The 26508-nt window shown below is 39.7% G+C and overlaps 1 protein-coding gene across 1 annotated transcript in view; it reads left to right on the forward strand.

Annotated features, from left to right (window-relative positions):
• Positions 1 to 26508, forward strand: part of LOC126089086 (sodium leak channel NALCN) — a 390881-nt gene that overhangs the window by 256307 nt on the left and 108066 nt on the right. Inside the window, exons 20-21 of the mRNA XM_049906884.1 lie at positions 12795 to 13003; positions 13693 to 13813. Of these exons, the coding sequence (XP_049762841.1) occupies positions 12795 to 13003; positions 13693 to 13813 (330 nt within the window). The remainder of the gene's footprint in view (positions 1 to 12794; positions 13004 to 13692; positions 13814 to 26508) is intronic.

A 26508-nucleotide genomic window follows, 5' to 3' on the forward strand; every position in this document is an offset into this window, starting at 1 on the left:
ACATACTAATTTCCACTGTCCTGAATATGGTTTGATGGCATCCAGTACAAAATATACACGTTTCAATTCCACATAGCGAAATACAATGACGTGCGATAGAAGAATGCTGTGTGAGGGGGCGAGGCACTACACTTTGGCACACTTAAGACCAAATAACATGTCCTACATTTCCTCGAACACATACGTTTTATGATTCGTCCTATCTCAAACGCTCGAGGGAGTAGCGCGGGGTATTGCCCCGCTTCGGAAATACTGTAGACCCGGGGCTGATGCGCAGAGCGGTTTGAGTTATAGTGGGGAAGTGGGTAATCTCCACGTGACCCGTGTCTACATTTAGTGATTTTGTTATTTCCTCTTCGTTTACTGCTCTCATGTCAAATGAAAAGAAAACAGATTTCTGTGGCTGGGAGCTATCAAGTGAATTAAAATACATTCACATAATTATGGAAGGCTAAAATGTGTTTTTAGTAGCAGATTTTATTTTATTTCCACCTTCCTGACAGTCAAACATTAATTGCCTTGCAGAACAATGAAGTTATTATTGTCGGTTTGCTAAAGAAATTTCCTTTTATTAATCTTTTCCTCTGAGGCAGACAATATGTTTGAAATGAAGTGTTTAATTCCACACACTGTTCGCTGCATTTCAAATGCACGTTTTCAACTTCTAGCACGTATGGCATTGTGCCATAATAAACAACCAAACATGAGATAACACAGTATCGGTACTTCAAGAAAATTTACATCCCGAAAACCACATTGATACGCTTATCAGGTCATGGCCTACTTCACTGGGAATCTGGACATACGAATGTGCACTTTAATTGTGCACATTTTAGTATGGGTCACGAAATTCCGATGTTCTTGGAGTATCCTGTGATGTCTTGTTTCTTTTATGACATAATGTAAGATCTTTTAATGTTTTACACGTACAAAAAAATGGGCTCCCTAAATGCATTGTAGCTGCGCAAGCACGGTGATGCCTGTCATCTGGTGCTCTCTGGCAACTGCAGAAACGGAACTATTTCTAACAGGTCATGGGTTCTACGAAAGTATGGGAAGCCATCAGGAGGATTTCCAGGAAACTCAGCCAACTACCTGTCACGGCATTGCTGCATCAGGGATGTCTCCTCACGGCGCCGAGAGACATTGCCCAGACACTCGCCATGCATTTTGCGGAATCTACCGCCACTATTAACTGTGATCCAGATTTCTGCCGCTACCGCACTGCCATCGAGAGGGGTCACTTGGACTTCCGGTCTCCAAATTCTGAACCCTACAACTGCCCGTTCACAATGTGGGAACTGGATTCGGCGCTGTCTGTGGCTCATGATACTGTGCCTGGTTATGATCAAATCCGGTACAACATGCTGCAGCACTTGTTGCTGCCATCCAAGGAAGTTATCCTGAATTGTTTTAATATGATATGGTTATCCGGCACGTTCCCTGACTCGTGGAGGGAGGCGATTTTGATTCCCTTGCTCAAACCAGGGAAGGACCGAACACATCCTAGTAGTTATCGAAGTATTGCTTTGACGAGCTGTGTCGGGAAGATGTTGGAACGCATGGTCAATCGTTGCCTGGTTTGGCTGCTCGAGATCGGGCAGCTCCTTAGCCCCTCTCAGTGTGGCTTTCGGAGATGTCGTTCCACTATAGACAACTTGACCCTGCTTGAGGCGGCCATCCAGCAGGCCTTCCTATGTAACCAGCATTGTCTAGGTGTATTCTTTGACATTAATAAGGCGTATGACACTACTTGGCGCAGCCTTATCCTCAATCAACTCCATCAGTGGGGCTTTCGTGGCCGTCTCCCCATCTTCATTCGGTCCTTTCTTTCCCACCGCCTCTTTCAATATCGGGTTGGTAATATGCTATCTGATTTGTACATGCAGGAGAATGGTGTTCCTCAGGGAAACGTTTTAAGTGTCACCCTCTTTGCCGTCGCCATTAACAGTATCACGTCCACTATCCGGAGTCCTGCCCAATGCTCCTTGTTTGTGGACGATTTTGCTGTTTTCTGTTCTTCCTCCAGTCTTGTCACTGCTAGTTGGCAGTTGCAGCTTACGATAAAGCGGTTAGAGGCATGGACTGCGAAGACGGGTTTTACCTTTTCTGCAGACCAATGTGTGTGTGTTCATTTTAATTGTTCTCAACGTCTTTTTACCTCCCCTGAATTGCATCTGAGGGACACCATTCTTCCTTTTAGAGACACTGTGAGGTTCCTGGGCCTCACTTTTGATTCCAAGTTGTCATGGTTGCCTCACCTTAAAGACCTCAAGGTGAGGGCCCCGAAGGCACTGAATATTTTGAAGTGTCTGAGCCATCGGTCCTGGGGAGCAGATCGGGCAAGTCTGCTGCAGTTTTATAGGGCTTTCATCCGATCGCGTCTTGACTATGGTTGCACCGTGTATGGGTCAGCAAGGCCTTCGTATCTGAAGATTCTTGACGCAGTACACCATGAGGGTATCAGGCTGGCCACTGGTGCCTTCCATACCAGTCCCATCCCCAGCCTGTGTGCTGAGGCAGGGGAACCGCCGCTCGCCATCCAGCGGAAACTCCTCATAGTGCGACGGGTGTGTCAATTCCTTGCCTGTCCTACCTCCCCTGCGTACACTACCGTTGCCCAACCGCCTATGGAATGTCTCTTTTCCAGTCGTCCCAGGGCAACAAGACCATTTGGGATTCGTGCCCAGCATTTTGTTGAGTCCCTTGGTGTGGAGCGTGTGGCCCCCCAACGCCAAGGTTTTACCCGCCTGCCTCCCTGGTTGCTCAAGAGGCCCAGCGTCCTTTTAGACTTGTCACAGTACCGGAGGAGCTGCACTCCTGCGTTTGTTTTTACCTCCTTATTTTCCGATATTTTACACCATCATCCCGACCATGTACCAGTATTTACGGATGGCTCTAAACAGGGGGACTCTGTTGGTTGTGCTGTTGTTTTCCCTCATCGAGTCGTCAAGTTACGGCTTCATGCGGTGTTTACCATCTTTGATGCCGAATTGTTTGCGATCTTGCAAGCATTGGAGCAGATGAGATGTGTTCCCAGTCTTAAGTTTCTCATCTGTTCTGACTCCCTGAGTGCCCTTCAGACCACGCAACACTTGTACCCAGCGGATATGGCCGTCAAGAACATCCACGATGCCCTACTCCACCTGCAATGGCAGGGGAAGGAGGTTTCTTTCTGCTGGGTGCCAGGGCACATGGGTATTAGGGGAAACAAACTGGCGGATGTGGCTGCCAAAGATGCATGTTCCCTCCCTCACGTTGTTGAATGTGCCATCCCCCTCCATGCTGTTACCTTCCCCCTGCGTTTTCGTGTTATGCGTCAATGGGACGAGGAGTGGCTGGCAGTCTGTGAAAATAAGCCGCGTCTGGTCAAGGCCATCACGCGGCCATGGCGTACGTCCTACCAGTCATGCAGGCGGGGTGAGGTTCTCCTCACTCGCCTCCACATCGGGCACAGTCCCTTAACACATGGTTTTTTACTCCGGCGGGAGGACCCCCCAATCTGCAGTGCTTGTGGCGTCCAGATTACTGTCCGCCACATTTTACTTGATTGTCTTTTATTCTCTGACCAGAGGGTGGTGGTTTCTTTACCACCGGATTTGCGCTCTATTTTGCAAGACGACGCAACGACTGTGGTTAAGGTCTTACGCTTTTGTGTCCTGTCTAATTTGTTGCCTTGGATTTTAGGGAGAGGGTTTTAATGTGCTGCTGGGTGACTAGCTCACCCAGGTTTTAGGTAAGAGGTCCGTCAGTCACGAATACCTCCTTGTTTCCCTTCGGTTTCTGTTCTCCTTTCCTTGTGTTTCCTTTCCTTTTTTTATTGTGTTTCTTCTCCTCTTGTTTTGCCTCTGTATGTGAAGATTTGGAACTGCGTCACGTCTGTGTCTTTTAGCTGTTCTCCTTGTTTGCTGTCCGTCTTAGTCCCTTCACTGCATGTGTTCCTGTTTTTATGCGTTTGGGCACTGATGACCACGCTGTTTAGCACCCGTAAACCTCAAACACACACACACACACAAAATATTCCGAATGGTGGTTTGAAAAGCATTATCATCAAAGTAAATTTCCTTTTACGCAAGTTGAACAATGTGTGAGAATGTACGATGAATTTCTTACGCCACAGAGCGTTTGACTCTCATTTAAAAATCAACTCTTTGATGTCGAGCCATTTAGATGAATTTCGAGCCCAGAAGATCAGACACTTATGTCGTTATTAAAAATTTTACTGGCACATTTGTGTGATGTATCGTAAATTGTAACACGCGCATAAAAGACCAACATTATATGTGACAGCTTAGCTTCTCTTGCAGCATATTAATCTTATAGACCAATATTATATATGAAAGCTTTTCGTTTCGTGTAGCAACACTGTATATTAATTTAAACCATTAACTTTTTCTATTTGTGTGTTCGCGCTACTTGACAGTGATGTTGCTATTGGCTGACTGTATCATGTGTCCTAAGGTCTGAATACCTGCTGTCATCGGCTGGCGAAATCACGGGACATGAGCTATGACTGGCTTGCAAAAGCACATCGCAGTCTCAATTTCAATTCTTCGGAAAGTAACATGTGGTGTTTGGTGGAATTCGAATTTATACTTTCGTAATATGAAAATATGCAGTGTACATGTTGCTGGACATCAAAGACCTTTCCGAAATGTGGTTTTTCCCCGTGTTTAGTTTTATAAAGAAATTCTACGCCCGTGTATAAAACCATAATCATTCAAAGGACTGATAAGTTATACAGTTCCGAGAGAAAATATACTGTCAGTTAACAGGGAAAAAGTATGTTTTCACCTGGGAGAAAGTGTATTTTTAACCGGGAAATCTGGGAGAAATCCAGGAATTTTTTTTCCTTGTCCACGTATACACCCTGAGGAAGCACCAAGACCCAGAAGGCAAAATGAAAAAGAATGCTAAAGTATTTAAGCTTTTGAAGACAATCCTCCTTCCATAGTAGAAAACTCATGCACATTCACTCGAGCACTCTCTCACATATATGAGCAGTGTCTGGAGGTGCTGGGGCCCAAATGCAATTGCATCTGATGTGATCTGCAATCTTGGGTGGATGGTGGGGTTAAGGGAGTGGCATGAGGAGAGGTAAGGATAGTAGGGTAGAGATGGAGGAAGAGCGCTAGAGCTGCCTTTGTGAACATGCAGGGATGTGGTGGGGATGGGATAGGGCTGCCAGGTGCAGCATTATAAAGCTCTGTTGTGGTGGGGGGAAGGGGGAGGGAGGGGGGCAAGAGAGAGGAGAGACTTAAAGAAGGGGAAATGACTGTATGTGTGTTGGCAGGAGAGAAGGTATGTGCAGTACCGGCATGGGAACAAGGAAGAGAATAGGTAGGTGGAGGACAGGAACTGAGGAAGATCAAGGCCAAGGGGGAGGGGGGGGGATTGAAGGTTATATTATAGAGAGAATTCTTTCTCATAGGTAGAATTCAGAAAAGCTAATGTTGATGGGAAGAATCCGTATGGTGCTGGCTGTGAATCAGTCATTAAAGTGGGGCAAAAAGTTTATCAAATGGTTGTCCAGCTGTCTACTGTCCACAGTTTGGCAATAGTTTCTCATGCGGACAGAGAGCTTGTTACTTGTTGTGACCATGTATAATACAGGCCAGTGGTTGCAGATTGGTTGATAGATCACATGGATGCTTTTACAGATGGCCCTGCCTCTGATGCAGTTGCAGATGCCTGTGATAGGACTGGAGTAGGTGGTAGTGGGAGGATGTATGGGGCAGGTCTTGCATCTAGATCTGTTGCATGGAGATGAGCCTTTTGAGTGGTTGATGGAATACCTTTATGGGAGGGTTGGGGAGAACATTTCTCATTTTAGGACACAGTGAGAAGTAGTCAAAACCTTGGCAGAGAATGTGATTCAGTTTCTCCCATCCTGGATGGTACTGAATTGCAAGAGGAGAGCTTCAGTGTGGTTGGACAGTTGAGTTGGTGGGGAAAGGTTAGTGACAGGTGAGACAAGATACAGGATATCAGTTATTGGACAGGGCTGGGTGTCTAATTTTGGCCTGTGAATGCCTCAGTAATACCCTTGGCCTATTTGGAAAAGGACTGCTCATCATTACAGATGAGGCAACCATGGGTGGCTAGGCTACATGGAAGGGACATCTTATTGTGGAACAGATAGCGGCCGTCAAGGTGGAGGTATTGTTGGTGGCTGGTTGATGTGTTTGATATGGACAGAGGTAGTAATGTAGCCATTCTTGAAATGGAGACTGAGTTGAAGGAATGTGGCTTGTTGGGTTGAGGAGGACCAGATGAAGCAAATGGGGAAAAGGCATTGAGGTTCTGAAGAATGTGGGGAGGGTGCCCTCACGCTTCATCCAGATCACAAAGATGTCATCATTGAATGTGAACCAGGTGATCGGTTTGGGATTCTGAGTGTTTAGGAAGGTTTCCTTTATGCTGTGGCTGCCCACTTCAGACATCATAGCACCTTCTGCATCAGCATCCCACTTCACATCCAACCAACACAGGATGCCTGCATCACAGGGCATATATTCACCAGGAAAACTTACGTCACCTATGTTGTCAACACAAATATTTACCAACGACCACAACACAACACATCACCAGGTCTCCACCAGAGACCACCAGGGACTACTACCCATTCGCAGAGCCTGCAGAACAGCTTCACCAGAGGTCGCAGCTAGCCCAGGAACTACTTTGATATGCCAGGCATGTGATCGCAAATAGTTCCAGAAGATACATCCGCCAAACAGGCTTTACAGGGCGGCGCACTATCAGCAAAGGGCAGTTTGATGCACCACTTGGAAGTATACAGAGCTGCCACCCTGGCAACCAAAGCAGACGCCTCTTCTAGCTGCCTGATCCCTTGCAGATGGACTTGGTATAGTCGATGAACATCTTGACATTGTAGAATTTTTTGATTCTGATCTCTCCCTGTGAAGAGTTGGGTCTTTTCTATTATTATTTTATGTTTGTGACAATCCACTGTTGGGATCGAGTCTGTTGTCCTTTTGGAGATGGTATTGTTTCATTTTGGTGATTCTAATAAATTGTTTTCAGACTTGTGTTTTCTGCATTTCTATTCTGCTACTGCAGATACTTCACGTTAATGAGTAAATGATCCAGGAATACATTGGCAGTACATGTTGCTATGTGGGTGCCCATTGCTGTACCACAGATTTGTTTGTAGGTGATGCCTTCAAAGGAGAACTAATTGTGAGTGAGGATGTAGTTGGTTATGGTAACCAGGAAGGAGGTTGTTGGTTTGGAGTCACTTGGGCATTAGGAAAAGTGGTGTTCAGTAGAGGCAAGGTCAAGGGCATTGGAGATATTAGCATAAAGGGAGATGGCATCGATGCTGACATGCAGAGTACCGGGTGATAAGGATCAGGAACTGCAGAGAATTAATGGAGCAAATGGTTGGTGTCCTTCCCATTGTTTGGTTTCCCATACTAAAATTTGAAGGTTTGTGCTGGACCGGAATTCAAACCCAGGTCCCCTGCTTACGAGGCAAATGCTCTGACCACTAAGTCATCCAGACATGGTGGTCATCGCAGCTGCATGGCCTTTCCTAGCATCCCTCCCACCAGACTTGAATTCTCAACTTATGTATATAATTAAGCTGAAATGGCCAATGATCTCTTCAGTGCAGATGCACATCAGGCTCTAACTCTTACAGGAATCAGCGAAATGCTACAACTAATGAGGATAATGGGCAAGGGGCACTACAACATTAGTATTGTGCAAATAAGTTGAAAATTTGGATCTGACAGGAGGCGTGCTAGGATATTCTGTGCAGTTGGGATGACCATTGTGTCCAGATGGCTTAGTGGTTAGATCATCTGCCTAGTAAGCAGGAGATCTGGGTTCGAATCCTGGTCCGGCACAAATTTTTAACTTTCCGCTTTGATTTCATTATGTGCCCACTCACAGTCAATGTCTGTAATTCCTTTGTGCCTTAATTCATAATGGCTGCTGGTTATGCTGGTTTCAGTCAGTGCCCACTCACATATTGCATACTGTAACAAGAAACTAGCACTCTAATTGTGGAAATGACGTACACACAACTTTCTATTTCATTTGTGCTGTATACATTATAATCGGAAAAGACATTTATATTTAGAGAGTCTGACAACTTCGAACTCCACACAACCTTCAACAAAACTCTTACGGGCGGACTGACTCACCCACGCGGTCACTGCTCTGTCCCATTAATTAAATTCATGACAGTTACATATACTGCTTTTCATTGTTGTAAATGTTATATTAATTGAATTAAAGTCAACATTTAAAGTAAGGGAAAGTGGATCAATGCATGGAGCACAGTAACACATAACAGAAAACAGCATTCACACTAGCTTTAGAGTACTAACTCTTTTTCCTGCAGTTGTACAAATATTTACACAAGCAACCATACAGGTCTTGCCCTGGACACTGGAGTATGCATTTGTGCGTGTGTGTATGGTTGCATGCATGAATATGTGTACTATTTCTGGCAAAAGAGCTACCAGCAAAAGAGCTAGTGCTCAAAAGATGTAGTGTGAATGCTGTTTTCTGTCATGTGTTACTGTGCTCTCTGTATCAGTCCTCTATAGGTGAGTTGTTGCCTTTCACCAACAACAATAGTTCAGGTTGCAAGCTGAAGATGAAGAGATAGAGGAAGTATATGTGGATATGGAACAAATAGTTCAGTACATAAAGTGAGATGAAAATCTAATGCTCATTGGGGACTGGAATGCAGTTGTTGGGGAAGGAGTGGACCAGAGAGTTACGGGAGAATATGGACTTGGTAGAGGGAATGAGAGAGGAGAAAGACAAATTGAGTTCTGCAGTAAATTTCAGCTAGTAATAGTGAATATTCTGTTCAAGACACACAAGAGGAGAAGGTATACTTGGAAAAGGCTGGAGATATGGGAAGATTTCAGTTAGATTACGTCGTGGTCAGACAGAGATTCCGAAATCAGATACTCAGTTGTGAGACATACCTAGGAGCAGATATAGATTCAGATCACAACTTATTAATGATGAAAAGTAGGCTGAAGTTTAACAGACAAGTCATAGTGAAGATGAATCAGTATGCAAAGAATTAGGATACGGAAGTACTAAGGAACACTCCTGTTGAAGTTTTCTAAAGCTATAGATACAGTGATGAGGAATAGCTCATGGGCAGTTTGGCTGAAGAGAAATGGACATCTCAAAGAAGGGCAATCACAGAAGTTGGAAAGAAAACTGTAGCTACAAGGAAGATAACAGTAAAGAAACCATGGATAAACTAAGAAATACTTCAGTTGATCAATGAAATAAGGAAGTGCCAAAATGTTCAGGGAAATTCAGGAATACAGAAATACAAGCTGCTTAATAATGAAATAACTAGGAAATCCAGGGAATCTAAGGCAAAGTAGCTGCATGAAAAATGTGAAGAAGTCAAAAAAGAAATGAATGTTGGAAGGACTGACTCAAGTTATAAAAAATTCAAAACAATCTTTGGTGAAATTAAAATCAAGAATCGTAACATAAAGAGTGCTCTGAAAATTTCACTGTTAAATGCACAGGAGAAAGCACATAGGAGGAAAGAGTACATTGAGTGCTTCTATGGAGGGAAGAACAGTCTGATGTGATAGATGAAGAAACAGAGTCGATATAGAAGAGAGGGGGATCCAGCATTAGAATCAGAATTTAAAAGAGCTTTGGAAGACTTAATATCAAATAAGTCAGAACAAATATTTAACTTTCCATCAGAATTTTTGAAATCGTTTGGAGAAGTGACAACCAAATGATTGTTCATGGTGGTGTGGAGACTGTATGAGTCTCATTCTATACCGTCTGACTTCCAGAAAAATGTCCACACAATTCCAAAGACTGCAAGAGCTGACAGGCGCAAGAATTAATACACAGTCAGCTTAACGGCTCAGGCCTCTAAGCTGCTGCCAAGAGTAATATACAGAAGAATGGGAAAAAAATTGAGGATGTGTTGCATGATGATCAGCTTGGTTTTAGGAAATGTAAAGGCACAAGAGAGGCATTTCTGGCATTGCGGTTGATAATAGAAACGAGAATAAAGAAAAATCAAGATATGTTCATAGGATTTGCCAACATGGAAAAAGTGTTCGGCAGTGTCAAATGGTGCAAGATGTTCAAAATTTTGCAGAAAATACAAGTAAGCTATAAGGAGACATGGGTGATGTACAACATTTGAAAGAGCCAAGAGGGAATAATAAGAGTAGAATACCAAGAATGGAATACTCAGATTAAAAAGGGTGTAAGACGGTGGTGTATTCTTTCACCTGTACTGTTCAACTTATCTGTTGAAGAAGCAATGATGGAAATAAAAGGAAGGTTCAAAACTGGGATTAAAATTCAAGGTGGAAGGATACCAATGTTGAGATTACTGATGACTTTGCTATCCTCAGTGAAAGTGAAAAATTATAGGATCTGTTGAATTGAATGAACAGTCTAATGTGTACAGAACATGGATTGAGAGAAAATCAAAGGAGGACAAAAGTAATGAGAAGTAACGGAAACGAGAACAGTGAGAAACTTAACATTAGGGTTGATCGTCATGAAGTAGGTGAAGTTGAGGATTTCTACTACCTGGGCATCAAAATAACCAATGACAGTTGGAGCTAGGAGGACTTCAAAAGCAGACTGGCACTGGCAAAAAGGCGTTCCTGACCAAGAGAAGTATACTAGTATCAAATGTAGGCCTTAATTTGAGGAAGAAATTTCTGAGAATGTATGTTTGGAGCACAGCATTGTGTGGTAGTGACACATGGACCATGGGGAAACGGAAACAGAAGAAAATCAAAGCATTTGACGTGTGGTGCTACAGGCAAGTGTTGAAAATTAGTTCGACTGATAAGGTAAGGAATAAGGAGGTTCTGTGCAGAATCGGAGAGGAAAGGAATATATGGAAAACATTGACAACAAGAAGGGACAGGATGGTAGGGCATCATTTAAGACATCAGCAAATAACTTCCATTGTACTAAAGGAAGCTGTAGAGAAAATAGAGACTGGAATATGTCCAGAAAATAATTGAGGTTGTACCTTGCATGTGCTACTCTGAGATTAAGAGGTTGGCTCAGGAGAGAAATTCATGGTGGGCTGCATCAAACCAGTCAGAAGACTGATGAAAAAAAAAAATGTAGCAAAATAGCTGCTGCATCTGTATTGGTACAAGTCACTAATAAAACTATGGTACACGTCACCAATAAAACTGTGTTACTGTATTCTGGAGTGGAAATTAAAGTTCCCAGGAGAAGAAATGAAAACTTTGAGGTTTGCCGATGATATTGTAATTCTGTTAAAGACAGCAAAGGGCTTGGAAAAAGCAGTTGAGCAAAATGGACAGTGGAGTGAAAGGAGGACATAAAATGAACATCAGCAAAAGCAAAACATAGATAATGGAATGTAGTCAAATTAAATTAAATGATACTGAGGGCATTAGATCATGATGAGACACTTAAAGTAGCAGATGAGTTTTGTTATTTGAGTTGCAAAATAATTGATGATGGCTGAAGTAAAGAGAATATAAAATGTCAACTGGCAACAGTTAAGAAAAGTGTTTTTGAAGAAGAGAAATTTGTTAACATCAAATGTAGACTTAAGTGTTGAGAAGTCTTTTCTGAAAGTATTTGTATGGAGTGTAGTCATGTATGGAAGTGAAAAATTGATGATAAAAAGTTTAGACTATAAGAGAATGGAAGCTTTTAAAAAGTCGTGCTTCAGAAGAAGGAATGTTGATGATTAGATGGGTAGATCTTGTGACTAATGAGGAGGTACTGAATAGAATTGGGGAGAAAAGAAATTTGTGGCACAATGTGACTAGAAGAAGGGACCAATTGATGAGGCACATTCTGAGACATCAAGTGATCACCAGTTTAATGTTGGAGAGGAATGTGGGACGTAAAAATCATAGAGGGAGAGCAAGAGATGAGCACAGTAAGCAGATTCCGAAGGATGTAAGTTGCATTAGTTATTCAGAAATGAAGAGGCTTGTACAGGATAGAGTACCATGGAGAGCTGCATCAAACCAGTCTTCAGACTGAAGACCACAACAAGAAGAACAACTATATTCTGATTTATGTTTGAATGATCTTCATATGTTGTTACTTGTAATTCTGTCTTTATACCTCATGTTGTCTGTTTCTCACCAGCATTCTTCTCCCATATACTGACAATGTTGTGCTGGATTTTAATACAATACATTCTAGGTTTAGATGTAAAGGCAAAAAAGTGTACTCTTAAATATACTTAATATAAACTGTTTACAACTCTTCAAGAACTGAAAAATTTAATTTCACTGTATTATCATCAGAAACTTTGTTGGTCTGACAAATTTCAAAAGGTAGGCTCAGAATTATTTGACAATAATGATTGTAAAAGTATTGTACACCCTGAAGTTTATTGCCATCTAGTCTAAAAATGTATAACTTGATCTGTCTGTCTGTGGATACATACACTTGTTGAAAGTATAGGGGAAGAAAAATGATAATCATTAAAAATAGTATATTTCCCACTTAAAAATTGAATTAGTAATAAGGGCAAAGGAATGTATATAATTATTTAATTCATTTTAACATCTTTTTGGACATCTCAAAAGAAGAAAAGATAGAGAGAATAACTTTTTTGCTAATTGTATTTGTGAACTTTAAAATTTATTTTGTGCTTCTACAGCCCAGTGATGACTGCATCTGGTTTTGTTTTGCTATTTTGTCCATATTACCTGTTCATGTTTTACTTCTTACATTTGGTACATTTTGAAGTTGTTCATGTGTACTTCACTGTAAAGAAAGTTTTGTAATTCTTTCAGGTATCAATTCTTCTTATAGTGCTGATGTTTGTATTTGCAAGTTATGGTGTTCAGCTGTTTGGAGGACGATTAGCAAGATGTAATGATCCTACAATCACTAAGCGTGAAGATTGTGTTGGTGTGTTTATGAGAAGAGTATTTGTCACAAAAATGAAATTGCAGCCTGGTGCTAATGAGTCATATCCATCTATTCTGGTACCTCGAGTCTGGTTAGTAGATTTCTGCTTCAAAACCTTTTTTTTTAAATCTTCTTATATCCATAATTGAAATGGATGATTTGGGATATCAGCTAGTATAATATATGTTAAAAAATGACGAAATTCTTCCAGCTGTATTAAGGTGTTGGTTTTATTGGCGACTAGTTTCAATGTTGTTGCAACATCACCTTCAGGCGCATACTTGTTGACAGCAACTGTATGTGTCTAACACTAGTAGTCAGTGGTGAGATAGGTGTGTTCCATGCGGAAGGCAGGTAGTAACTGATATGATATGAATTGATATCAGTTACTACCTTCCTTCTGCATGGAACACACCTATCTCACCACTGACTACTAGTGTTAGACACATACAGTTGCTGTCAACGTGTATGGGCCTGAAGATGATGATGTAACAACATCGAAACTAGTTGCCAATAAAATCAACACCTTAATACAGCTGGAAGAATACAGCTATTTTTTTTTAAAATAGTTAATTCAAACTTTCAGCTGTAGATAATAAAATAAATCTTCTTATTTAGATGATGAGTAGTGGACCTCATTGAAATATAGGAACTAATCTGGACTGTTTTTAAATGCTGCAGATAAGAATGACATTTTTCAGACTTGCAAACTATATATTTCTTTCCTTTTTGTGATTCTTTTAATCTGTAATATTGTATGTTGCTCTTCTTCTTCATTAGGGCAAACCCTCGACGCTTCAATTTTGATAACATAGGTGATGCCATGTTGGCATTGTTTGAAGTTTTATCATTTAAAGGCTGGTTGGATGTCCGAGATGTTCTTATTAAACAGTTAGGACCAGTAAGTTAAACAGTAACATGTAAATGGAAATCTCCCTGAGAGTAGTGGTCCCTGGCATGTGAGCATGATGTTCCATAGAGACTGACATTTGTAGCGCTTAATCTGTGTGGCATAATAATCATATGCATTGGCATGACATCCAGAAGCCGTGCTTTAATTGTTCTGTGCTGAAGCATTTAGGAACATGTGTATGTGTTTTTACTTATCCTTGATAAGAAGATACCTCATGAGTAAAACAATGTTGTAAATAGAGTAGCTGGTAAAACCAAGAAAAGTTTGCATTTAAAGTGTTACAGTTGTGATGGATTCAATCCAGGAGACAGAAAAAGAAGGAAAAAAATAATCATTCATGTATGTTATTGTTATTATTATTAGCTGAGGTTTGTGCTGAAACTACATTCCCACAAAGTGAAGACTGTTCTGTGGTGACTAGATTTATTCACATGGCCCTAATTCACACACAACTATTTGTGTAATATTGTAGTTCTAGTATGATTATTATATACATGAAGCATTTTACACTGGTGTCCTTGTACAAAAGATTTTCACTATGACAATTCTCCTACCAATCAGCAGTCTTCAAAACTAAATGTTTCATTCTAACTCCTTAACAATTTAAACAATATCATGTAAGCTTTAGAATCCCTTTCCCTGATACCTGATCTCTTTCGCTGGACACATCTGCTGGTATTCCGCAAATTAAAAGCTAATAAAGTCATCCCATTTTATGAGTACCATGGTCACCTTAAAACACTTCAACTGAATGATAGGATAGTTTGGTGAAATTATGAACAATACCATTCAGTACTTTTACTAAGCCTGAGCCATTGATTACTTCAGAATGGTTGACATTGGCATCGGCAGGATACCAATTTTTATGTAAAAAGTGAAAAAAAAGTTCGTGTAATCTTAATGCATTTGTGTGTACTTGTAACCATGCATGACTGTTATTTCTGTGAAGCTACATGTTGGTTACATTGGAAGTGAAAGCTACATACACTGCTCAGCACAAAAACTGTTCCACTCTCATTCTGTATTTGGACTTTACTAAATAACGACAAGTTCTTCAGAATTTAAACTTCAGCTTACAGTAACAGTGACTTACTGTTCAGAAACTAGGAGTTTGTGTACTTGTTATACTTCTCTTGGAGATTTGTCATAGGAGAAGCTGCCTCAAAACTGAAACTGCAGTCAAATAAAATGAGAAACGACGTGATGTGGTATTAACTAATCACCAATCAAAAATGTCTGAAGTAACTATTGACATTTAGCATCCGATATTCGGCCAACAATACATCATTCAGATGCATCTTTATGCTCATATTTTAATCATAAATGTTTCTCTGATATGATGATTTTGTTATCAATGTGCACAACTATAAGTTATGCAGCTCAAATGTCATGATTATTTGAGGTGACATTCCAAACAAATATAAACAACTTGCATAAAATAGAGGCAGTGGATCGTAGAAATTTCATGGAGAGATAATGTTGATGTCTTTTAACTACATATCCAATGTCCACATCTACATCCACATAAATATTCTAGAATTTAAAATGGCAGAGGGTATGCCATAGCAGTATTTTATTTCAGTGAATGAGTGGTGAAAGACTTTTTTAACTGTGTACTTTTACCATAGCTGGTTCATAAATGCTCCTTTAAACTTGTAGTGGTTTGCCTCCAGTCTGATGAATATCTGAGGATGTTGTAATCAAATAAATGACATTATATGTGACTTACGACAGTATATATGTGCATTAAATTGGTAAATAGCAGAATGGGAAATGGGGGAAGGGGTGAGAAGGGAGAGGCTACAACAGGAGACAGCGGCGTGAGTTTGAGTTAAGTGTCTGCAAAGATACAGTAGCTTGGTGGAGAGCACAGTGAGGGTGAATTTGTAGCAGTGTCACCCATTTGTGAAACTGCCTAGGTATTCTTTGCTCATTAAATTTGTGCAAAATTCATTATGACACTGCTCAAAAACAAAAGTATTTTCATGTATGGCTGGAGAGCAAATTTTTGTCATGTGAAGATCTGTCTGTAATGGTGGTACTGATAATTAGGATCCAGATTATCTGTGTAGTCTTCAGTGGCTACATTGTACACTAGGATAATTTGGAAAGAAAATAAGGTACTAAATGAGTGGAAGAGGGGATTGATCATATCATTGTTTAAGAAAAGGAACAGAGGAAACTGTACAGACTATAATGGAATTATCCTGCTGTCATGCTGTTTCAAGATTAAGAAATGATTATTCTGAAGAGACTAAGAACAAGGATTGAGTATCAGTTTGAAGAACAATGACATGGATTTAGGGACAACAGATGAACAGTTGATCTAGTTGCCATGAGACAACAAATGGAAAAGTCCTGGGGAAAAAAGTGAAAGATCTGATTGTAGTGCTTTTAGAAATAGAAAACGCCTAAAACAGTGTTAAAAAGAGCAAAATATGAGTGTGTCTGCATAAACTAGAAGTTCCAAGTTCTCTGATTCGAAACATTCAATTGCTGTATGAAAATTGTGAAAGAAGTGGACAAAGAAAATTGTAGATCAGAATGGTTCTGAACGAAGAGAGGCCTACATATCTCCACTGCTTCTCATTGCACTCTTGGATGTTGTTATTAAAGAAATTAAAGCTGTATAATCTGGAGATTTGAATGCATATGTTTATGCAGATGATGTTGCCATCTGATGAGACAGAAGAAAGGGTTTAGAAAAAATTACATTGCTGGACAAATAAATTTAATGAGTACAAGTTAATTGGCCAGGTGGTCTAGTGGTAAAGTATTTGCCTGGAAACCAATAGGTCGCAGGACCTCAGATTCTTTTTAGTCTGCCTTTAACTTAGCCTCCAACTATCAATAATGTGAAGATTCACCAGAAATTATACATGTTTCAGATTCCAAGTTAAACTTTATATCCTCGTCTGGATTACTTTGGTTGGTTAGGGACACACAAGTTGCCAAAGTGCCGCCCATTGAAAGACTTGCATTAGGCTTTTGAACCACATGAAATTATTGGTGGAGGTTGATGCTTATAGTACATGAAATTATTATTATTATAATTCTGACTGGGGTATCCTGTTATTTTTGATTATTACACGGATCTGATCAGCTAGTCGTTGTTCTGTTAAAAATTTTAATTCTGGGTATCTGGTAATAAATGTTGTGTATACTTGTGATCTGTATCCAGTTGTGTTGGTTCCTAGGTTTGTTGCTTGGTAATAACAGAACATGAGGTGTCGATTAACTTCATCTGACCATCTCATCCTCTGTCTTTGTTTTCCTTCTAGGGTGGTTGCAGGAAGCATATCCTGCAAAACACCTCTATTTGGATTTAAATCATTTTCCAGTTGGCTAGCAGTGTCGTTACCATTGTGGGTGGGCATAGGGTTCAAGCGTCGTCCCCAACCATGACGGCGCTTGTCCAAGGCTTCTTTAGTTCTGTCCTGAACCAAGTAATCACACTAAAAGGGGAGTTAGCCCTATTAGTGGTTTGTTCTTTTCGTCGCCTTTTACGACTGGCAGAACATACCGGAGGCCTATTCTTTTCCCGGGCCTCCACGGGGTTTGTTATTATTATTATTATTATTAGTAAGTATAAGTAATAACAAAACAGTAATACTGAAATTGATCAGAACACTGAGCCAGTGAGACCTCAGTCTGTACGGAGAAAGAATTAAATGTGTAGAAAGGTTGTTATCTTGGAAATATTGTATCAAACCAGGTGAGCGTTAAAACAAACAGTGCAAAGTCCATGGTTGAATAACAACAATATGGAAAGGATAGACTGCTACTCACCACCAAGATGAAGCATTGAGTCACAGACAGGCGCAATGAAAACAATACTAAAATATTTTCAGCTTTAGGACAAAATCCTTCTTCAGCTGTAGAACTCTCAGACATTCACACAACAACAACTCACAGACACACACTTGACCACTATCTCTGGGTGCCAAGGTCTAACTGCAGCTGCATCTGATGTGAGCAGCAATACAGCTGGGGTGAGTACTTGGGGTCAAGGAGGAGGCATTTGGTGCAGAGGGGAGGGATAGCAAAGTAAGGCTCGAGGAAGATGCTAGTGCTGCCTGTGGGAATGTGCAGGGACATGGTGGGGACCAGATAGTTCTAGGTGCAGCATTAGGCAGCTATGCTATGTTGGGGAGGGGAGAGTGAAAGTAGAGGAGTAGAGTAGAGAAGAGGAAAGGACTTATTGGTGCATTGGCAGAACAAAAGTCATGTGTACACTGGAGTGTGAGCAGGATAGGGGCTAGGCAGGTGGAAGACAGGGACCAGCAAAGCTTGAGGCAAGGGGGATTACGAGAACAAAGAATATGTTTTAGGGAGAGCTCCCACCTGCACAATTCAGGAAAGCTAGTTTTGGTGTGAAGAATCCAGATGGCACAGGCTGTGAAGCAATCATTAAACGAGGCACATCACATTGGGCAGCATGTTCAGCCAAGTTTATGGACTATCTGTCTCTTGACCACAGGTTGGCAGTGGTCGTTCATATGGATGGACAAATTCTTAGTTGTCATGTTCTCATTGAATGCAGCTTAGCAGTTGCAGCTAAGTTTGTAGATTATATGTCTGCTTTCACATGTAGCCCTGTTGTTAATGAAGTAGGAGATGCTAGTGTCAGGAATGGAGTGAACTGAATGAAGTGGGTCCTGTATATTCAGAATTGCTAATGCATGCTGGTGTGTTGATGTTCAACTCAGAGGTAGCTGGTTTGAATCTTGGTGGTGGAAGAAATTTTCTTCACAAATATTTGGGTTCCAAATGGAGGAGATGTGGTTCTGTGCAGTTCATCATCACCAGACATGCACCAATGTCCTGAGATAAATTCCAAGTCTCTTCACAGTGTCTCGTAGAGCAAGTATGTATGACACTGTTGATGTTGATCTGCCCATCAGATAAGGCCATTAACCTTGCCAGTCCCCGTGGTGTTATTCGAGAGGAATAAGGTAAATACTGATGCTGGGGTTCACTCTCTCACTTCTCTCTTTGCCATTGACAACATAAGCAATAAGTAAAAGTACACACACACACACACACACACACACACACATACACACACACACACACACACACACACACACCCCACAGCCACTCACACTTGGTATATGCTCTTACAATACGAAACTATTTCAGTAAGGAAAAGTGCTAACAAAGACAACGAAAGAAGACCTTTCCAATTAGTTGGTTTAACTTCTCCCCAGTGTTACCCACCCAAGAAGCCATACTTACTTTATGTTTTTGTCAACAATGAGTTCTTTTGTATTACCAGTAAAGGCAATTTTCTGATTGTAATTGTCAGTCACGTTGTCATCATCTAAATGTAAAAAATTGAGCAAAGTTTGTACAGAAGGTTTTATTTAACATTGGCACTCTCACTGATGACTAGTTTAATAAAGTAAACCTTATCTACACTAGAAAAAAAAATCTTAATTTCTTCTTCTTCTTCTTCTTCTTCTTCTTCTTCTTCTTGCATTACCATCTCTGTAGGATCACATTTAACCCATTCATGGATTGCATTTTCCTCTTTTACTCCCCAAATCTCTTTCTCTTCTTCTCTCCCACACTCTTTCAGATCTTCAGTATCCTCTTCTTCTGTCCGCTCCACTGGTGATTCTCGATCCTTCTCCTGTGTCCTCCTGTCATCAATCTTTGGCATAATTGCCGATGTGTACTTGCTTCTTCACTTTTCCTTTCCTTCCACCTTGATCCCCATTCTGACCAATCATCAGGAGTTCAGCTGCTCACTGTCTTTCCTCTTTTTTCCCTATTGTTTCCCATTATCTTGTCATTACTCTGTCCATCATATCCTGGTTCATGTCCTGCAAATCTTGCCCTTTTCAGTCATGCTTCTTCTGTTCTCACACTCTCTCTTTTAGGGCCTATCATTTTCGTCAATACTTTTCTCTCTTCTTCTCTCTAGTTATCGTGCACATTTATTCCTACTTTTATTGTCTTAGCAGCATATAATTCCACATTACTCATTATTTCCTTGTAGTGTCTGGTTTTTGCATCTGTAAATATATATATTTTTATTGTATATACCTCTGGTCATACAGAAGGCTGACCTTATCTTCTCTACCCTCTCTGTTATTCCCCCCTTGCTCCTATTTCTTTGTGTTATATATCTGTGAGGTATTTAGACATTATCCTTTTTTTTTTCTTTTTTTTTTTTTTCTTTTTTTTTTTTCTTTTTTAAGTGGATGTGTATGAAGGTATTTAAATGACTGTATGAAACACAGAACCAATTTGAATAAAAGCCAACATCATTTTCACCTGGATAAAATAGAATTAATTTTAAAATGTTTTAATAATATGTGAAAGAAATTTATAGTATAGTGTTGATTTATTTCAAGAATAAGACTGTGGAAGTGAGAATATTGATACATGTTAAGTAAAATGCAAAAACACCCTAGAAAGCATATTACTGTATAAGTCTTGATAGTGTGTCTAAGCCAATAATTAAATAATTAACCTGAGAATAGAGAATACTTTGCTATCATGTGCATTGACATATGATATTTGGAACACAAGTTCGGCAAGATGCTTGGTTACTGCAGGTAAGTTTACCCCTGACTAGAGGCACGGTTATGGGAGAACTAGTCCTTGTAAGTTGTGAGACTTGGTGCTATGGTCCATAAGCTGTCTTGATAAACAAGAACTGCTGATGGTTTCTGTGCAAGATGTCTAGCTTATTATTATTATCTTCTTTCCTTTCTCAGACCTTAGGTCTGGTTAAAAATGGAAAGTGATGCAGACCTTGATCAAGCATGACTTCCTTTTAACTGTACGGTATACATTATATTGAATTTAGGAACTTTCGGGTGATTGAACATGTATCAATAATTACGGATTTCTGTAGTTGTATATATAAGTTTGGATGTACCTGTATTGCATTGATGTACTGGTGGATATTGTGTGGTATGACTCCTGTTGTTGATAGTATAATTGGTATAATGTCAACTTTATCCTGATGCCACATGTCCTTGACTTCCTCAGCCAGTTGGATGTATTTTTCAATTTTTTCTCCTGTTTTCTTTTGTATATTTGTTGTATTGGGTATGGATATTTCAATTAGTTGTGTTAATTTCTTCTTTTTATTGGTGAGTATGATGTCAGGTTTGTTATGTGGTGTTGTTTTATCTGTTATAATGGTTCTGTTCCAGTATAATTTGTATTCATCATTCTCCAGTACATTTTGTGGTGCATACTTGTATGTGGGAACGTGTTGTTTTATAAGTTTACGTTGTAAGGCAAGCTGTTGGTGTATTATTTTTGCTACATTGTCATGTCTTCTGGGGTATTCTGTATTTGCTAGTATTGTACATCCTCTTGTGATGTGATCTACTGTTTCTATTTGTTGTTTGCAAAGTCTGCATTTATCTGTTGTGGTATTGGGATCTTTAATAATATGCTTGCTGTAATATCTGGTGTTTATTGTTTGATCCTGTATTGTAATCATGAATCCTTCCGTCTCACTGTATATATTGCCTTTTCTTAGCCATGTGTTTGATGCGTCTTGATCGATGTGTGGCTGTGTTAGATGATACGGGTGCTTGCCATGTAGTGTTTTCTTTTTCCAATTTACTTTCTTCGTATCTGTTGATGTTATGTGATCTAGAGGGTTGTAGAAGTAGTTATGAAATTGCAGTGGTGTAGCCGATGTATTTATATGCGTGATTGCTTTGTGTATTTTGCTAGTTTCTGCTCGTTCTAGAAAGAATTTTCTTAAATTGTCTACCTGTCCATAATGTAGGCTTTTTATGTCGATAAATCCCCTTCCTCCTTCCTTTCTGCTTAATGTGAATCTTTCTGTTGCTGAATGTATGTGATGTATTCTATATTTGTGGCATTGTGATCGTGTAACTGTATTGAGTGCTTCTAGGTCTGTGTTACTCCATTTCACTACTCCAAATGAGTAGGTCAATATTGGTATAGCATAAGTATTTATAGCTTTTGGCTTGTTTCTTGCTGTCAGTTCTGTTTTCAGTATTTTTGTTAGTCTTTGTCTATATTTTTCTTTTAGTTCTTCTTTAATATTTGTATTATCTATTCCTATTTTTTGTCTATATCCTAGATATTTATAGGCATCTGTTTTTTCCATTGCTTCTATGCAGTCGCTGTGGTTATCCAATATGTAATCTTCTTGTTTAGTGTGTTTTCCCTTGACTATGCTATTTTTCTTACATTTGTCTGTTCCAAAAGCCATATTTATATCATTGCTGAATACTTCTGTTATCTTTAGTAATTGGTTGAGTTGTTGATTTGTTGCTGCCAGTAGTTTTAGATGATCCATGTATAGCAAATGTGTGATTTTGTGTGGGTATGTTCCAGTAATATTGTATCCATAATTTGTATTATTTAGCATGTTGGATAGTGGGTTCAGAGCAAGGCAGAACCAGAAAGGACTTAATGAGTCTCCTTGGTATATTCCACGCTTAATCTGTATTGGCTGTGATGTGACATTATTTGAATTTGTTTGGATATTAAGTGTGGTTTTCCAGTTTTTCATTACTATGTTTAGGAACTGTATCAATTTAGGATCTACTTTGTATATTTCCAATATTTGTAGTAACCATGAGTGGGGTACACTATTAAAAGCTTTTTGGTAATCAATGTATGCGTAGTGTAGCGACCTTTGTTTAGTTTTAGCTTGATATGTCACCTCTGCATCTATTATCAGTTGCTCTTTACATCCTCGTGCTCCTTTGCAACAGCCTTTTTGTTCTTCATTTATAATTTTGTTTTGTGTTGTATGTGTCATTAATTTCTGTGTAATGACTGAAGTTAATATTTTGTATATTGTTGGTAGGCATGTTATGGGGCGATATTTAGCTGGGTTTGCTGTGTCTGCTTGATCTTTAGGTTTCAGATAAGTTATTCCATGTGTAAGTGTATCAGGGAATGTGTATGGGTCTGCAATGTAACTGTTAAATAATTTAGTTAGATGTGAATGTGTTGAGGTGAACTTCTTTAGCCAGAAATTTGCTATTTTATCTTTTCCAGGGGCTTTCCAACTGTGAGTAGAATTAATTGCTTGGGTGACTTCATGTTGCAAAATTATCACTTCAGGCATTTGTGGTATCATCTTGTATGTGTCTGTTTCTGCTTGTATCCACCGTGCATGCCTGTTATGTTGTACCGGGTTTGACCATATGTTGCTCCAGAAGTGTTCCATGTCTGTTATGTTTGGTGGATTGTCTATTTTAATGTGTGTGTTATCTATTGTCTGGTAAAATTTTTTTTGTTTTGTGTTGAATGTTTGGTTTTGTTTCCTTCTATTTTCACTTTTTTTGTATCTTCTAAGTCGTTTGGCCAATGCTTGTAATTTCTGCTTCTTTTCATCTAATTGCTCTGTCGCTTCTTGTTGTGAGATTTTACCTAACCTTTTTCGTTTTTTTTTTTTTTCTGACATTTCATTTCTTATAAATTGTGTTAGCTGTCCGATGCCTTTTCTCAGTTTTTCTGTTCTGATCTGTTGCCTGTGTTGCAATGCTGGTTTTGTGGGTTTCTTCTGTGTGTTGTTTTGTTCTGATCTCTGCCTAGTGTGTATATTTAGTGTAGTGAGTGCTCCTATATAAACCAGTAGTTGTAACTCTTCCATAGTTGTGTTTTCATTTATGTTGTTGTGTATGATTGTGTTGATAGTTTTTATTGTTGTTTTGACTTGTGGGTTATTTGGCGGTCTATGCAAGAATGGTCTAATGTCTGTATTTGTGTCTTTGTATTCTATATATGTCAGCTGAAATTTCTCTTCTATATCTAACATGTGTGTCTCTTCGTGTTCTATTTGTGCTTGTTCTGGTGGCTGTCTTAAGATTTCGTTTTCCTCTGATTGTTTAATTGATGCGTGTTGGTCTTTGTTTGTTTTCTCTGGGATGTTTGAGTCCATTACTGTATTTTCTTCTTCTTCTGATTGCACATTATTTTGTTCCAGTATTTGTTGTATTTGTTGTTTGATGTTTTCTAATTCTGACTGGGGTGTCCTGTTATTTTTGATTATTACACAAATCTGATCAGCTAGACGTTGTTCTGTTAAAAATTTTAATTCTGAGTATCTGGTAATAAATGTTGTGTATACTTGTGATCTGTATTCAGTTGTGTTGGTTCTTAGGTTTGTTGATTGGTAATAACAGAACATGAGGTGTCGATTAACTTCATCTGACCATCTCATCCTCTGTCTTTGTTTTCCTTCTAGGGTGGTTGCAGGAAGCATATCCTGCAAAACACCTCTATTTGGATTTAAATTATTTTCCAGTTGACTACCAGTGTCGTTACCATTGTGGGCGGGCATAGGGTTCAAGCGTCGTCCTCGACCATGACGGCACTTGTCCAAGGCTTCTTTAGTTCTGTCCTGAACCAGCTAATCACACTAAAAGAGGGGTTACCACTCTTAGTGGTTTGTTCTTTTCGTCGCCTTTTACGCCTCCACGGGAATTATTATTATTATTATTATTATTATTATTATTATTATTATTATTATTATTATTCACTGACTCCCTGAAGAGTGGGAAGAAGAACACGAAGATGGTGTCACAACTAAGAAATGTGTTTCCACATTTAGATTCTGAAAGAGCAATGCACGCTGTAGAGGAGGGTGAGGAAGACATGATTTATTTTTTGAGAGCAATATCTGTTTAGGTTGTAAAATTTACCCACATTATGTGTGACATGTTAACAACATAAACTGCATTTCAGTCATTGGAAGAAACACCAATTAGTGACTGTGGATGTGATGAACAGTCGGCATAGGGACAAGTGGTATGATGTTGGTGACCTGTAACAGCAGGAGAGGTAGTTCTGCAGTCTTCAAGGGCACATTAATATTGCATTGCGGCCCAGGAACTATCACTAGTCAGTGCTTTATAAGCCACTGACGCCGCTAGGAGGTGCTGCAGTCCATGGTGGTTACTGTGGACCACTGTTACTAACTGGGTAATCAAATGGTCATGTGCACTTCATAGCCTGCAGCCCAGACTATTTCTGATATCAACAGGTGGTCAGTGCAGTGTCTTGAGCTTGGGTGTGGTCCTGAGCTGGCAGATTAGTAACATCCTGCTTGCAGCCATCTGTCTGAACCCATCTGAAGCTCCAACTCTTGCAATTAATTGAACATCTTTTCCAGCATGGTTTGTAAATCTTGATGAGACGTGGTCCAACTCAGTGTTTGCCAAAATGATGCCACCATGCAGCAGTTCGTATGTTCTTCTGATACCTACAATGCCTGAGTATTGCATGTGGCATCATTATTTGCTATTGCTACAGCCGATAAAACTGCAAACTGTAACATTCTGTGTGCATGATCAGCTGCCTGCAATAATTTGTCCAAGGGCTACCCCTCATGTGCTATCAGGTTAACTGCATCTTTGAAGGCAATTGCTGTTGTCAGATATGAAGTAGCAACACTTCAGAGATGTCACTGACTTCTGTCATAGCCTTAAGTGTCTCCAGAATTCCAATGGGGTTCTGTCACCTCTTCACTAATAATACAGCACCTGCTTAAGCTTTTGTTTGGGTGACTTGGTGCAGCAAGTGATAAGTGCCATCTTGAGAGTTTGGTGAGTCTGTCAGTGTGGAGATTGCAGAATAACATCTGTAACTATGGTGGTGGGTCTCTGGTCTACATTACCATCAACATAAATTACTCTTGGTCCTCCATGATCTTCTGTTGAGAGAAAATATTTTCTGAAATCATGAACCAGATCTCAGATTGTGCAGATGAAAATAGTTGGACCTTTAACTATACAGTGGTGTGAATGACACTAATGAGATGGCTGGTGGACAGCACGCAACTTATGAATGCATTTGCAGCATTCAAGATATCACTGGAGCTGATAAGTTCACTGCATCTGAGCTGTCATCACTCCTTGGTGTAGAAACCCTCGCCAGTTGTAAGCAACAATTCCACCATGCCTTCTGTGGCTGAAAAAATTACGCAAAATGCTACCATACTTTCTGCTTGTGAACTATTTTCGTCTTGAGGTAATCAACTAGATAGGCAAATTACAGTAGCCACATATAAGATATCTTGATTTATTATCAGCAGGAAGCAACTTGAAACAACAACACAATCAAAGAACAATTATAGTTCACCATTCACACATTCCAAAGACTGTCTGTTGTACTTGACTTGAGGAGACACTTATTCCCACAAATTCAGAGCCAGTTTTTACTTTAGTGAAATGAACTATCAGCACCTTAACGTGTATGGGTGTTGGTGAGTTAACAATAATGAAACAGTTAGTCCTGTATCCATTTTAAAGTGATTACAGTTGCTCACCTATTATATGGCTATCCACCCTTCACCTCCAAGAGGAAATGTTCAGCAGTGGTGCCTGGAAAGTGCTGTGGTGATAGTCATAGCTCTGCAGTGCCTGAGATGAAGGCAGGAACACTGCACAAGGCACAGAGAACACGCTATAGATCAGTGTCATGCAGTGTCCTCCTCATGAGCATTCACAGAAAAGTATTTATTAGGGTTCAAGATTATAACATTTTCATTTTTTATATAACTGATTTGGTGAATCTGAGAAATGTCATAACCCATAACTAAATTAAACTGGAAGTGCCCAAAAATATTGTATGGCAAATGACTGATAATTTCAATTCAGCATTTTTTAAAGATTAATTACTTTGATACCTAAGGGTTCTTTATTAGCAAATGCAAAATACATCTT

This window comes from Schistocerca cancellata, chromosome 1 (genome assembly GCF_023864275.1).
Source record: "Schistocerca cancellata isolate TAMUIC-IGC-003103 chromosome 1, iqSchCanc2.1, whole genome shotgun sequence".
Taxonomy (NCBI): domain Eukaryota; kingdom Metazoa; phylum Arthropoda; class Insecta; order Orthoptera; family Acrididae; genus Schistocerca; species Schistocerca cancellata.